This window comes from Sapajus apella, unplaced genomic scaffold (genome assembly GCF_009761245.1).
Source record: "Sapajus apella isolate SASKATOON/1434 unplaced genomic scaffold, GSC_monkey_1.0 scaffold68, whole genome shotgun sequence".
Taxonomy (NCBI): Eukaryota; Metazoa; Chordata; class Mammalia; order Primates; family Cebidae; genus Sapajus; species Sapajus apella.
This window is the reverse complement of record NW_022437008.1, coordinates 7,748,414-7,764,515: the sequence shown is the minus strand read 5'-3', so window position 1 is coordinate 7,764,515 and position 16,102 is coordinate 7,748,414. Positions and strand designations below refer to the sequence as shown.

General features: G+C 44.9%; 1 protein-coding gene across 1 annotated transcript in view; it reads left to right on the top strand.

Moving 5' to 3' along the window:
* The first annotated feature begins 15,872 nt into the window (after nucleotides 1–15,872).
* Nucleotides 15,873–16,102, top strand: part of TDRD12 (tudor domain containing 12) — a 68,026-nt gene continuing 67,796 nt past the window's right edge. Inside the window, exon 1 of the mRNA XM_032249147.1 lies at nucleotides 15,873–16,031. Coding sequence (XP_032105038.1) covers nucleotides 15,963–16,031 — 69 coding nt within the window. The 5' untranslated portion in view covers nucleotides 15,873–15,962. The remainder of the gene's footprint in view (nucleotides 16,032–16,102) is intronic.

The following is a 16,102-nucleotide window of genomic DNA, read 5'->3' as shown; positions in this document are numbered from 1 at the left end:
TGCTATTATGGTTCTTGCTGTCCACTGTATTAGCACCTTCCCTCGTGTGCTTTGGAGGTTGATGAATTTGTGAGACTTTCTGCTGGAATTATTTTAAGGGTGTCTTATTAGATGGTGAAAAGCAGACTGAGACACCCATCAAGTGACCATGTCATTGTTTTCTTGCTGTGTTTTTAGCTTAATGATTAAGATACAATTCTTTTTAAAATCAAATGGCATTAGTTACTGTGTTTTCCAAATTAAAAATCTATTTTTGTTAACATTTTATTTTATTGTATTTTTTTGAGACAAAGTCTCACTCTGTCACCCAGGCTGGAGTGCAGTATGGCAATCTCAGCTGACTGCAACCTCCGCCTCCTAATATTCCTGCCTCCGCCTCCTGAGTAGCTGGGATTACAGGCACCAGCCACCACGCCCAGCTAATTTTGTTTTTTCAGATGGAGTCTTGCTATGTCGCCAGGTTGGAGTGTAGTGGTGCGATCTCGGCTCACTGCAACCTCCACCTCCCGGTTCAAGTGATTCCCCTGCCTCAGCTTCCTCAGTAGCTGGGACCACAGGCGCATGCCACCACACCTGGCTAATTTAAAAAAAAATTTTTTATTTTAGCTGAGACGGGGTTTCACCATGTTGGCCAGGATGGTCTCAATCTCCTGACTTCGTGATCCACCTGCCTCAGCCTCCCAAAGTGCTGGGATTACAGATGTGAGCCACCATGCCCAGCCTAATTTTTGTATTTTTAGTAGAGATGGGGTTTCACCATATTGTCCAGGCTGGTCTTGAACTCATGACCTTAGATGATCCACCTGCCTCGGCCTCCCTGAGTGCTGGTATTACAGGCGTGAGCCACCTCGTCTGGCCCAGTTAACATTTTAAAGAAACACAAAGCCATAACAAAAGTCCATCATTGTTTGTGTTCCAGAGCATTAGTGAATGTAAAGAGGTTAGAAATGTAGTGTTTGACTAATGATACGTATTTTTACTATGTTTAATATGAGTAATTTTTCGTCATCTTTAAAGAAGAATAATGTTTATTGATTAAAGGTGAGAAATGATAGTTAAGACCTTTGACTGTATTAGTACAACTGATCTCATTTTTCATGAAATGCCTTAATTTTCCTACTACAACATAAAGACAATGATGAATAAAGTTTATGTGCATTATTTAATCCTGATTAGAGAACTACATCTAGAGCAGCAGGCCTCAGCCTGGGCACTTTTGCCCTAGGGAACATTTGGCTATGTTTGGAAACATTTTTGGTTGTTGAAAGTGGGGACGGAGCAGATGAGGTGGGGCAGTGTGCTACTGCCATCTAGTGGCGGGAGGCCAGGGATGCAGTTCAACAGCCTGCAATGCACATCTCACTACCCACAACAAAAAATTACCTGACCAAGGGTGAGACACCCAATGGAAAGTAAAATCTATTTTTCCTCAATAAATGGTCCCAATATGCAAATTTTGAGAACCACATATACTATGATTCTGTCTGCTTTTTGAATCTACAAAAATGGGAAATTATGTTCCATTAAAAAAAAAAAAAAAAAAGTTGGTTGGGCACAATGGCTCACGCCTGCAATCCCAGCAGTTTGGGAGGCAGAGACAGGCAGATCACCTGAGGTCAGGAGTTCAAGACCAGCCTGGCCAGCATGGTGAAATCCCATCTCTACTAATAATACAAAAAAATTAGCCAGGCGTGGTGGTCTCAGCTACTTGGGAAACTGAGGCAGAAGAATCGCTTGAACTGAGAGGTGGCGGTTGCAGTGAGCTGAGATTGCACTCCAGTCTGGGTGACAAGAGCAAAACACTGTCAAAAAAAAAAAAACAGCTATAAAAATTATTGTCCTTTGGATTTTTTTTTTTTTTTTTTTTTTTTTTTTGAGATAGAGTCTTACTCTGCTGCCCAGGCTGGAGTGCAGTGGCACAGTCTCAGCTCACTGCAACCTCTACCTCCTGGGTTCAAGTGATTCTTGTGCTTCAGCCTTCCAAGTACCAGGTCACCATGCGTGGCTAAGTATTGTATTTTTAGTAGAGAGTTTCACCATGTTGGCCAGGCTGGTGAACTCTTGACCTCAGGTGATCTGCCCACTTCAGCCTCTCGAAGTGCCTGGAATTGTAGACATGAGCCACCATGCCCAGCCTAGCTTTGTTTTTTGACTCTCAAAGACTACTAGAATGTTGCAGCTGGAAGGGACCTCAGTGAACACCATGATTTTGCCAGTGAGAAAACAGACATGCAGCTGGTTAGTGCCATGCCAACTCCCTCTTCACTGGACATGCCATGGGTGGCTCAGTGGGTGATATTCACTGGCTCAGTGGGTGATAGTAGAAGATGTCATGATAAAGTAATATGACTGGTTTTCTTTCATAGAAAAGATAGTTTTCACACCACTTGTTTCCCTCGTGTGTTTTGTGTGTGTGTGTGTGTGTGTTTAAGACAGTCTCACACTGTTGCCCAGGCTGGAGTGTAGTGACGTGATATCAGCTCACCGCAACCTCTGCCTCCTTGGTTCAAGTGATTCTTCTGCCTCAGTCTCCTGAGTAGCTGGGATTACAGGTGTGCATCACCATGCCTGGCTAATTTTTGTATTTTTAGTAGAAACAGGGTTTCACCATGTTGCCAAGCTGGTCTAGAACTGCTGACCTCAAGTGGTCTGCCCGCCTTGGCCTCCCAAAGTGCTGGGATTACAGACATGAGCCACCTTGCTCAGCCTGTACCTCCTGTTTAAGTCAGATCCTGTTGTTTTCCATCTCTTTTTGGCAAGGTCTTGAGATTTCAGGTGGGTTGGCCGTACCAGGTGCCTTGATTGGAGGTGAGGCCTTGTCAGCCTAATTTAAGGAACAGGTGAATTTTTCATCCAACTGGCAGCTACACACCTCTCCAACCATCCTGCCTGACATATTAAGTGCATATCTGTTGGACTTTGTGCAATCTAGGTTACTTATAGAACTGCATGCTTTTGTGAGCATTCTGTTCCCCAAAATACGTAACTCCACAATTTCCACGCTCTCTCCAGACTCGTGCAGTCTTTTGTCATCTTGTTGGTTCCCTTACTAGCAAATTAACTCATTTAGACTCGGAGAGCTCTGCTAGCTGAAGGCCAGCTGGGAAGGAAGCCAGGACCAGGAACCTTTCCAGAAGGTGCAGATCAAATGCAAATGTTGCCAGGAGGCCACGAAGACCCAGGGATTCGTGGCTGACCAGGACTCTTCCTCACCACCAAGTCTTCCAGCTCATAGTGTTTAAAAGATACCGGCTGGGCCAGGCATGGTGGCTCACGCCTGTAATCCCAGCACTTTGGAAGGCTGAGGCAGGCGAATCACGAGGTCAGAAGTTCGAAACCAGCCTGACCAACATGATGAAACCCTGTCTCTGCTAAAAATAAAAAAATTAGCTGGATGTGGTGGCGCATGCCTTGTACTCCCAGCTACTTGGGAGGCTGAGGCAGGAGAATCACTTGAACCCGGGAGGTGGAGGTTGTGGTGAGCCAAGATCACACCATTGTACTCCAGCTTGGGCAACAAGAGCAAAACTCTGTCTCCAAAAAAAAAAAAAAAAAAAAAAAAAGGTATAGACCGGCATAGAGAAAGCAGGAGGACAGGTTGCCCCTGCCAGGTGACAAGGACAAGCTGAGGGCCTGGTGTGCTCGTTCGTCCCTGTAATCTCAGCTACTCAGGGGGCTTCAGGCAGGAGGATGGCTTGAGCCCAGGAGTTCAAGATGAGCCTGGGCCACACAGCGAGACCCCCATCTCTACAAAAAAATTTAAAAATTATCCAGGCACAGTGGTGCATCCCTGTAGTCCCAGCTATTTGAGAGGGTGAAGCTGGGGAGGATCAACTGAGCCCAGGAGTTTGAGGCTGCAGTGAGCCATGACTGTGCCACTGCACTCCAGCCTAGGCAACAGAGCCAGACCCTATCTCTTTAAAAATAAAATGATGAACTTGTAACCGCCTAATGGGTTCACCTTGCCCACTGCCTAGACAGAGCCGATTTATCAAGATAGGGAATTGCAATCGAGAAAGTAATTCATGCAGAGCTGGCTGTGTGGGAGACTGGAGGTTTTTTTTTATTACCGTTACTCAAATCTCTCTCCGTGCATTCGACAGACAGAGGTTTTTTTGTTTGTTTTAGACGGAGTCTTGCTCTTTTGCCAGGTGCCAGGCTGCAGTGCAGTGATGCAGCTCACTGCAACCTCCATGTCCTGGCTTCAAGCAATACTCCTGCCTCAGCCTCCTGAGTAGCTGGGACTGCAGGTGCCCTTCACCATGCCTGGCTAATTTTTGTATTTTAGTAGAGACGGGGTTTCACTATGTTGGCCAGGACGGTCTCCATCTCTTGACCTCGTGATCTGCCCGCCTCGGCCTCCCAAAGTGCTGGGATTACAGGCCTGAGCCACCTCGCCTTCCTGGCAAAATAACTTTCTAAATGAACTGAGACCTGTCTCAAAACTTTGGGGTTCACAGGCTCCTATCAATTTTGTTTCAGAGTCAAATCGTGGACTGATTGCCTTCCCAAAGTTAGTTGGGCCTCCGCCCAGGAATAAAAAAGGACATCTTAAAGGTTAGAAGCAGGCCAGGTGCAGTGGCTCATGCCTGTAATCCCAGCACTTTAGGAGGCTGAGGCAGGCGGATCACCTGAGGTCGGGAGTTGGAGACTAGCCTGACCAACATGGAGAAACCCCGTCTCTACTAAAAACACAAAATTAGCTGGGTGTGGTGGCACATGCCTGTAGTCCCAGCTACTCGGGAGGCTGAGGCAGGAGAATTGCTTGAACCTGGGAGGCAGAGGCTCCAGCGAGTGGAGATCGCGCCATTGCACTCCAGCCTGGGCAACAAGAGCGAAACTCCGTCTCAAAAAAGGTTAGAAGCAAGATGGAGTTAGTTAGGTTTGATTTCTTTCCCCATCACAATTTCCTCAGTTAGAATTTTGCAAAGGTGGTTTTCAACAGACTCAACCGCAGGCAGCCCCTCCGTCCCTCTGGAGGACAAGCGAGTGTCCCTGGGGCCTGGGTGGCCTGCCGGCTGCAAAGGAACACATCATGTGACCCCCGGGTCGGACCTCCCACGCCTCCCAGTGCCAGTCCTCCCAGCCGCCACGTGGCGCTGTGCCGAGCGTTGTTGCGCCGTTGGGCGGCCCACGTGGTCTCCGACGCCTCGTGGCCTGCTCAGCTTGCGCCGGCATCCGGTTGGTGCCGCAGTCCCGAGGCCAGGCAGGCGGGAGCTGTGAGCGAGGGGCTGTGTCAGTGCCAGGATGGAGCGTGTCGCCTCAGGCAGGCGAGGACCCCGGGGTCCGCGAGGGCACCTGGGGGCGAGGAGTGCAGGGCTCCTACCTTGGGGGCCCGAGGCGCTAAACGCAGAGGGAAGGAACGCAGACTTGGCGGGGGCCTGGCGGGGGCGGACACAGCCAGCCTCGCCCGCCATAGCATGGGACTTACAGGGCGAGGGGGCCCGTCTGCCCTCGGGCACCAGGAGGATGCTCCAGCTCCTGGTGCTGAAGGTGAGTGCCATCAAGCCAGACCCACACAGCCCCCCACAGAGCCTACACATGCCCCACTCCAGTCCCCCCACACCCACCCCAACCCCACACAGCCCCCCACCGCAGCCCCCCACACCCACCGCAGCCCCACATGCCCCCCCCACACAGCACCCCACCCCAGCACCCCCACACCCACTCCAGCCCCACACAGCCCCCCCAACATCAACCCCACACTCACCCCCACCCCAGCACTACATATGCCCCCACGCCCAGCCGAGCCTCACACAACCCCCACATCCCCTCACGCCCACTCTCACCCAGCTCCACCCCCCCACACACACTCACATTCTCATCCCATCCGCCACCCCCACGCACCCACACTCCTACCCCAGCCCCACCTCCCACCCGTTTCCTTATCCTTGCCAGCCCCACAGTCACACCCTCCCCCCGTCCCCACCCCATTCCCATTCCCGCCCCCCACTCCCACTTCCACCCCGACATTTCATCCCCTCACACTCGCCCCCACCCACCCCCACTGCCACCCCATCTCCACTCCCACCTGCACCCCAGCCACAGCCCACCCCACCCCATATCACACTCCGTCCTCCCCCACCAGGGGACACCCTGGGCTGGGAGCTGGGGTAGAACCCGGATGAGCCCGGGTAGAACCCGGATGAGCCCGGGTTTCACGGGCCGGGTGTGCCTTGGGGTGCATCTGGAGGAGCATGGGGTTGGCTGCCTCTCCAAATGCACGTTCAGCTGGGCCGCATGACACCGCCCTCCGTATTCCACGAGGCTCTCAGGATAGGCACCTGGAGTTCTGGCTTCCTTAGTGCCCCGGGTCTCTGTCGCCCTCTCTGCTCACCGCGCAGGCTCCGCGTGGGCGATGTCCTAGTTTCCGGGGAAGGGGCGTCTGCCTGGACCCGTGCTTTTCCTCCTTGGAGTCCAGTGAGGGCTCATTGGTGAAGGGGAAGGCGTTGCTGGAGGAAGGAGTTGACAGGCCAGAGCAGAGGGGTGGGTTTGGGTTATTGGAGAAAGGAAATCGAAATCACTTTGAAAATCACGCTTCAAGTGGACCCAGGTGGGAGAGCTAGCAAATTGTGAGATTATTTTATTTTTAATAGAGACAAGGTCTCCTTGTGTTTCCTAGGCTGGTCTGGAACTCCTGGCCTCAAGCTATCCTCCCACCTCAGCCTCTCAAAGTGCTGAGATTACAGGTGGGAGCCACCACCCCCAGACCAGTGGTGCTATTTTTAAAACCAGCACTCTCCCACTCCTACTTGATGTCTTGTGTAATCTATCTGAAGAAAGATTCATAAACGTTTCAGGGGCCATGCGCGGTGGCTCATGCCTGTAATCCTAGCACTTTGGGAAGCCAAGACGGGTGGATCACGAGGTCAGGAGTTTGAGACCAGCTTGGCCAGCATGGTGAAACCCTGTCTCTACCAAAAGTACAAAAATTAGCCGGGCATGATGGCAGGCACCTGTAATCCCAGCTACTCCGGAGGCTGAGGCAGGAGAATCACTTGAACCTGGGAGGCGGAGGTTTCGGTGAGCCACTGCACTCCAGCCTGGACAACAGAGCAAGACTCTGTCTGAGAAAAAAAAAAAAAAAAAAAAAAAAGCAAAACACGTTTGAGGCAGCTGACTCTTACAGAGAATTTGTCCTGAGACTTTTAGGGGTTCAGAGCCACCTGGCCAGCTCCTCTCCCCCAATCAGATGTTGTCTGTCAGTCCTAAGGACGCTAGCCCGATTTCTCCTTTAGAAGAGATGGGGCTCTTGCAGAGCTCCACACCCTGAATATGCACAACCATCCTGGCAGAACTTTGGCAGCAGGAGCTGGACTTGCTGCCTCCAGCTTGGAAACCCCTCTCCTCTCAGTTCGGCCCGGGAACCCTTCTATTTACCTACCCAACTCTGATCTGCCCCCACTTCCAGCCCTCACCCAGCTCACCCTCTGAGCAAATTCTGTCCGGAATAGGAATGTCTCCCCAAGTGTGGTGCACGTACCAGCTGTCCTGCAGATTAAGTTAGCTTTTACAAGGATGAAGTATTTTCTCCCCATGTTTCCATCAACGGGTGACTGGGTAAACTGGAGGTAATTTGTTACCTATACAGTGGAATATTATTTAGCCTTAGATATCTGAGAAATCTTTGCCTAACTCACAGTCACAAATATTTTTTCCTCCATGTAGCCTTTTTTTTTTTTTTTTAATTTATTTTTTGAGATGGAGTCTTGCTCCATCACCCAGGCTGGAGTGCAGCTCTGCCTCTGGGTTTCAAGCCATTCTCCTACCTCAGCCTCTTGAGTAACTGGGATTGCAGGTGTGCGCCACCACAGCCAGCTAATTTTTTATATTTTTAGTAGAGACAGGGTTTCACCATGTTGGCCAGGCTGGTCTCTAACTCCTGACCTCAAGTGATCTGCCTTCCTTTGCCTCCCAAAGTGCTGGGATTACAGGTGTGAGCTGCTGCACCTGGCCTCCCCATGTATCTTTTTAGAAGTTTTATAATTTTGTATTTTACATTTAGATATATGATCCAAATTAATTTTTGTATATAATGCAAGAAATGGATGAAGTGATTATCTAACTGTTCCAGCATCATTTATTGGAGTGACTATCCTTCCTTTTTTGTGTCTATCAAAAATCAATTGACTTTATATGTGTGATTATATTCCTGCTATATTGATTTATGTACAATACCACACTGTCTTGCTTACTGTAGCTTTATAGATAAGTCTTGAAGTCAGATGATGGTGAGTTTTCCAGCTATAATCTTTTTCAGAATTGTTGTAGCTCCTTGGCTTTTCTAATACGTGTTTCATAATTGCTTGTTGATTCTACCAAATGCAACCTCAAACTCCTGGGCTCGAGCAATCCTCCCACCTTAGCTTCCCAAAGTACTGGGATTACAGGGGTGAGCCATCACTCCCAGCCTTGTTGTAATTTTAAATTTCCAATTTTCATTTCTAGAATATAGTAACTGAATTATTATTTTTTTACTTTTAAGTTCCAGGATACAAGTGCAGGACGTGCAGGTTTGTTACATAGGTATACATGTGCCATGGTGGTTTGCTACACTTATCAACCCATCATCTAGGTATTAAGCCCTGCATGCATTAGGTATTTATCCTGATGCTCTCCTCCCACAGGCCCCAGTGTGCATTGTTCCCCTCCCTGTGTCCATGTGTTCTCATTGTTCAGCTCCTGTTTGTAAGTGAGAACATAAGGTGTTTGATATTCTGTTCCGTTGTTTGCTGTTTCCAATGTTTGCTGCGGATAATGGCTTCCAGCTTTATGTCTCTACAAAGGACATTATCTCATTCCTTTTTATGGCTGCATAGTATTCCATGGTGTGTATGTACCACATTTTCTTTATCCAGTCTATCACTGATGGGCATTTGGGTTGATTCCATGTCTTTGCTATTGTGAATCGTGCTACAGTGAACATATGTGTCTTTATAACAGAACGATTGATATTCCTCTGGGTATATACCCAGTAATGGGATTGCTGGGTCAAATGGTATTTCTGGTTCTAGATCTTTGAGGACTTGCCACACGGTCTTCTACGATAGTTGAATTAATAATTTGCATTATTAAAAATGTGGTTTTGATTTGCATTTCTCTATTGATAAGTGATGTTGAGCTTTTTTCATGTGTTTATTGGTCGTATAAATGTCTTCTTTTCAGAAGTGTCTGTTCATTTGCTTTGCCCACTTTTTGATGGGGTTGTTTTGTTCTTGTAAATTTGTTTAAATTCTTTATGGATTCTGGATATTAGACCTTTGTCAGGTGGAAAGATCGCAAAAAATTCTCCCATTCTATAGGTTTTCTGTTAACTCTGATGATAGTTTCTTTTGATGTGCAGAGCTCTTTAATTCAATCCCATTTGTCAATTTTTGCTTTTGTTGCAACTGCTTTTGATGTTTTTGTCATGAAATCTTTGCCAGTGCCTATATGTTGAATGTTATTGCCTAGATTTTCTTCTAGGGTTTTTTTTTTTTTTTAATAGTTTTAGGTTTTACATCTACGTCTTTAATTCATCTTGAGTTAATTTTTGTATAAGGTGTAAGGAAGGGGTCCAGTTTCAATTTTCTGCATATGGCTAGCCAGTTTTCCCAACACCATTTATTAAATAGGGCATTCTTTCCCCATTGCCTGTTTTTGTCAGGTTTGTCAAAAATCAGATGGTTGTGGATATGAGGTCTTTGAATTTCTGAGATCGCTATTCTGTTCCATTGGTCTATGTGTCTGTTTTTGTACCAGTTCCATGCTGTTTTGGCTACTGCAGCCTTGTAGTTTAGTTTGAAGTTGGGTAGCATGATACCTCCATCTTTATTCTTTTTGCTTAGGCTTGTCTTGGCTGTATGGGCTCTTATTTGGTTCCATATTAATTTTAAAGTAGTTTTTTTTTTTTTCCTAGTTCTGTGAAGAATGTCAATGGTAGTTTAATGGGAATAGCATCGAATCTATAAATTACTTTGTGCAGTATGGCCATTTTCATGATATTGATTCTTCCTATCCATGAGCATGGAAGGTTTTTCCATTTGTTAGTGTCCTCTTTTATTTCCTTGAGCAGTGGTTTCTAGTTCTCCTTGAAGAGGTCTTTCACATCCCTACTTAGTTGTATTCCTAGGTGTTCTTTTTGTAACAACAATTGTATTATTTTAATAACCTTGTACCTTGTAGCCTTGCAAAGTCAATTATTAGTTCTAGTATGTATTATATATTTCTTATTGCGGCAAAATACATGTAGCATAACATTTGCCTCTTAACCGTTTTTAAGTGTACAGTTCATGGCATTGAGTACATTCATAATGTTGTGCAGCCATCACCACCGACCATCTCCAGAAGTTTTCCCCCTCTTGCAAAACTGAAGCTCTGTACCTGTTCCCCTCTCCTCTGGCCCCCGGCAGCCACCATTCTGCCCGCTTTCTCTATGAATTAGACTACTCTGAGTGCCTCATATAAGTGGAATCATATAGTTTATCCTTTTGTGACTGACTTATTTCACTCAGCATGATGTGCTCAGGGTTCATCTATGTTGTGCCATGTGTTAGGATTTACTTTCTTTTGAAACCCAGTGCTGTGAGATGAATGTGAGGACCTAACTACTTGGGAGGCTGAGGCAGGAGGATTGCTTGAGGTGAGGAGTTTGAGGCCAGTCTGGGCAATATAGCAAGACCCTGTCTCCTAAAAAACAAAACAAATAAATGTCTTTTTTTAAGAAAAGAATTTCCTTCCTTTTTCAGATTGAATAATACGCCATTGTATACTACATTTTGCTCATCCATTTATCTGTTAAGGGACATTGGATTGCTTCCACATTTTAGCTATTGTGAACAATGCTGCTATGAACACAGGTGTGTGAGTGTCTTTTCAAGATCTTCCAGTTCTCTTGGATCTATACCCAATAGTGGAATTGCTGCATCATACGGTAATTATAGTTTTAATTTCTTGAGGAGCCACCCTACCATTTTCCATAGCAGCTATGCCTTTTTACATTCTACCAACAGTGCACAGTGATTCCAGTGTCTCCACAGCCTTGCCTTGCCAACATGTTATTTTCTGTTTTAACGCTCCTTTCTTCACATTGAATTTTCAAGGTTTTTTTTTTTTTTTTTTTTTTTTTTTTTCAACAGTAGTTGTCATCATGACTGTCAGGTAGTATCTCATTATGGTTATGAATTATATTTCTCTATGATTAGTGATGTTGACCACCTTTTCATGTACTTATTGGCCATCTGTATATCTTCTTTGGAGAACTGTCTATGCAAATCCTCCACCCATTTTAAAATTGGTTGGTTGGGGTTTTTTTGTTGTTGTTGTTGTTTTAAGAGTTCTCTGGATATTAATTCCTTATGAGGTATATGCCTTGCAAATATTTTCCCCCATTCCATAAGTTGACTTTCTACTGTGTTGATAGTGACTTTTGATGCACACAATTTTTAAATTTTAATGAAGCCCAATTTGTCTATTTTTTCGTTTGTTTTCTGTGCTTTTGGTGTCATATCCAAGAAATCGTTGTCAAATCCAACATCATAAAGCGTTTTCCCTGTGTTTTCTTTTATAATTTCAAGCCTTCCCTTTAGGTCATTAATCCATTTTGAGTTCATTTTTGTGTATGGTATTACGTAAGTCCAAATTCTTTTTTTTTTTTTTTTTTTTTTGATGGGGTTTCTCTCTGTCACCCAGACTGGAGTGCAGTGGTGCAGTCGTGGCTCACTGCAACCTCAACCTCCCAGGTTCAAGTGATTTTCTTGCCTCAGCCTCCTGAGTAGCTGGGATTACAGGCGTGCGCCACCACACCCGGCTAATTTTGTATTTTCAGTAGAGACAGGGTTTCACCATGTTGGCCAGGCTTATCTTGAACTCCTGACCTCAGGTGATCCACCTGCCGTGGCCTCCCAGAGTACTGGGATTACAGGTGTGAGCCACTGTGCCTGGCCTCCAAGTTCATGCTTTTGCATGTGAATATTTACTTTTCCCAACACTCATTTGTTACAGAACCTTTCCCTGAATGGTTTTGGGACCTTGGTCAAAAATCATTTGACTAGATACAAGGGTTTATTCTGGACTCTCTATTCTACTCCGTTGGTCTGTGTGTCTGTCTTTATGACAGTACCACACTGTTCTGATTCCTGTAACTTTATTGTAAGTTTTGAGATCAAGTGTGAGTCCTCCAGCTTTGTTCTTTTTTGAGATTGTTGTGGCTATTTTGGGTCCTTTGGGATTTCATGTGAATTTTAGAATGGACTTTTCTATTTCTGAAAAACATGTCATTTGGATTTTGGTAGAGATTGAATTGAATGTGTAGATTGCTTTGGATAGGATTGACATCCTAATGATATTAAGTCTTCCAGTCAACGAATGTGAGTTGTCTTTCCATTTATATCTTCTTTAATTTATTTCAGCAGTGTTTTATAGTTTTCATTATAGTTCTAATTTTTAATAGACTCTTTTAAGATTCTCTGTAGACAGTCATGCTTTTATGAATAAAGATAATTTTATTTCTTCCTTTCTAGCCTTCCTGCCTTTTTCCTGTCTTAGTGTACTAACTGGGACCTTTAGTACAATGTTAGTGAGTGCACCCCCAGTGAAATTTTTATTTTTCATTTATGAAATTTACTTTTTCCACAGCTTGTGTGTATATATATCTGTATACATATAAATAGATACATATCTATATACATATTTAGTTTCCATTTCTTACATGAGATTCTTTTGTTTTCAACTCACTATAACCATCTCATCCTTAAGTTCTCCATTTATAATAGCTGTTTTTAAGTCCTCGCCTGTTAATTCCAACATATGGATATCTTGGGTTCACTTTCTGGCGACTGTTTTTCTTGGCCATCTAACACATGATCATTTCTTCACATGTCTAATAATTGTCTATTTTACAGTGGACGTCGTGGTTATGATGAATAAACTGCAAGTGTTGATGTGCAGTTTAGTCACTGACTGGCCGGTTGCACTTTGGAAGGTACACATTGTGTACATCAGTTTGGTTTTGCCCTGATTGTTGGAGCACATTGTCTTTGTCCGGGAACATGGTCTTCTTGAGCACTGCCCTTTTCACACCTGAGGTGCTTACTAAGCCTCTGTAACTTGGTAAGGCGCCTACTCCAAATTCCATTTTCCTTGATGAGTGTCAAAGAACAGAGCTCTATTCTGATTTGTGTACAGGTGACTGGGCCTTTTAAAGGGAGAATGGGCAGGAGCAGGGCTTGGATGAAAAGTTACAAAGACTGGGTCAGTGTATTTTTTTTTAAATGGAATCTCACTCTGTCCCCCAGGTGGGAGAGCAGTGGTGTGATCTCAACTCACTGCAACCTCCGCCTCCCGGGTTCAAGCAATTTTCCTGCCTCAGCCTCCCAAGTAGCCGAACCACAGGCGGCACCACCACGCCTGGCTAATTTTTTTTTTTTTTTTTTTGTAGAGACGGCGTTTCGTTGTGTTAGACAGGCTGGTCTTGAACTCCTGACCTCAAGTGATCCACCCACCTCGGTCTCTTAAAGTGCTGGGATTACAGGCATGAGCCCCCCTGTGCCCCGCCTGAGTCAGTGTAAATGTGGCGAGGCAGTTCTGTCTGCTAGCTGGTAGTTATAGAAGTTAGGATTCTGTCTTCCCACAGAGACTGGGAGACGCTTCCTAAAGATTACATTTCAAAGAAAAGCTTTCTGGTCCTTGAGAAAGACACTCATGAGTTGCAGTAGGTACACATTCCCAATCTTGAGCATTTTTTAGTACGTGCTCCAGGAAGGGGAGGTGAGGGAGCTGTGTCAGGTATTTGATGAACAAACCATAAAGTTTCCTGGCAGCAGTGAGCTAGCTCAGGCAGGCCTTTTGATGCGGTGCTGGTTGTCTCAGGGACAAGCCTTATGCTGCTAGAAGCCACGCTAGAGTTTGGTTTTCTCCAAGTGCAGAGGTTTGGATGGAGTTGCCCTATGTCCAGGATTCTGCATTTCTCACGAGCAGCAGCTGAAACTGCGTACTTTTTGGAGACACAGTTTCATTCTGTTGCCCAGGCTGGAGGACAATGACATGATTTGGCTCACTGCAACCTCCACCTCCTGGGTTCAAACAATTCTTCCTCAGCCTCACCAGTAGCTGGGATTACAGGCATGCGCCACCCCTCCCAGCTAATTTTTGTATTTTTAGTAGAGACAGGGTTTCACCATGTTGGCCAGGCTGGTCTCAAACTCCTGACCTCAAATGATCTGCTTGGCTCAGCCTCCCAAAGTGCTGGGATTACAGGCGTGAGCCACTGCGCCCAGCTAAAACTGCTTATTTCAGCCTTCCCACTGTCGGTCTTCTGTGGACTCCTTGGGGTCTCATCTCTGCCAATAATGTGACAGGTGTTCTCATGCAGACTTTAGTGCTTCCCTTCTGTGGCTCTCCATTTAGGAATTTTACCCTTTAATTCTCAGCTGCCCTGGCAGCCCCAAACTCTGTTTCCTGATTCCTCAAGCCACAGACATTACGACTTTCTCCTTGAATTGCAGCTGCTTCACACTATGTGAACTGGGGAATGGGCGCAGGGGAAAACCCATATAAAAGTAGATCTCACCCAGGGAAGTTTCCTTCTTTCAGGCGTTGAAGCTCCTCCAGGTTCTGCTGGCTTTTGGTAGCTCTTCACTGCCTTCAAATCGTTATTTTGTATTTTTTCCAGGGATTATTGTTGTTACCCACAGGTGATATAGAAACTATTCTATTGTTACTGGAACCAGAATAACTGCTGTTCTTTTTTCTGATTATTTGTTATAAAAATGTTCAAACATTCGGAAAAGTAGAAATAATGCTAATGTGAATACCTGTATTCTTGCCACATTGGATTTAGGATCCCAAATCTTGAGACATCATTGCTTCTAGGCAGAGTTAGGTAATACTTTTGAAAAATCACGAGTTCTTGGCCGGGCGTGGTGACTCACGCCTGTAATCCCAACACTTTGGGAGGCTGAGATGGGCGGGTCACCTGAGATCAGAATTTTGAGACCAGCCTGGCCAACACAGTGAATGAAACCCTGTCTCTACTAAAAAATACAAAATAAGCCAGGCACAGTGGCATAGGCCTATAATCCCAGCTGCTTGGGAGGCTCAGGCAGGAGAATTGCTTGAACCTGCAAAGTGGAGGTTGTAGTGAGCAGAGATTACGCCACTGCCCTCCAGCCTGGATGACAGAGCAAGACCTTTTGATATTTTCAATTCAAATTGAACTTTTCGTTTTATACTTATGTCTTTAACAATGAAAATCTTGGTTTCTAATAACAGTAGTACAAAACAAAATACATTCCAGGAAGTCTGACTTTCTTCCATGTCCCTTGTCCATTTCGTCCCTTCCCTTAGGTCATGATTTGCATTTATTTTGGTTTATCTACCATTATTTCTCTTTTTTATTATGAGCAGAGTGTACTTATATTCAAATTTCTTTCTCTGTCTTACAAAAGAAGGATACAGGTCAGGCACAGTGGCTCATGCCTATACTCTTCAGCACTTAGGGAGGCCAAGATGGGAAAATTGCTTGAGCCCCAAAGTTTGAGACTAGCCTGGGAAACATAGGGAGACACCGTCTCTATTTTTTTTGTTGTTTAATTAAAAACGTTAACAAACAAAAGTACTAAAAACATTGCTCTGAACCTTGCTTTGTATATTATGGATTTTTTCAGAATATAGGAGATTGAGGACATCTGTTTGTTTTTTGAGTCATGACACATAATTGAGAATTACATGTTTTAGAATTTTATCTTTGGTCTAACAATTTAAGCAAAAGCATTTGTCAAGAATTTGTTAGGTCACTTAAATAAGAAACAGTAATCGTGGCTCTCAAGTTTGTTATTTTGTGGTACTGCTTTTAAATCATACATTGTTCTGTTTGTCTTTTAAAATTTTTACAGATTGAAGATCCGGGTTGCTTCTGGGTTATTATAAAAGGGTGTAGTCCCTTTTTAGATCATGATGTCGACTATCAAAAATTACATAGTGCCATGAATAACTTCTACAACAGCATGTGTCAAGATATAGAAATAAAACCATTAACATTGGAAGAAGGACAGGTATGTATCTAAATGTCCATCTCAATAAATAAATAAAAACTAGGAGAAGTTGGTGTCTTTAAAGGACTAAA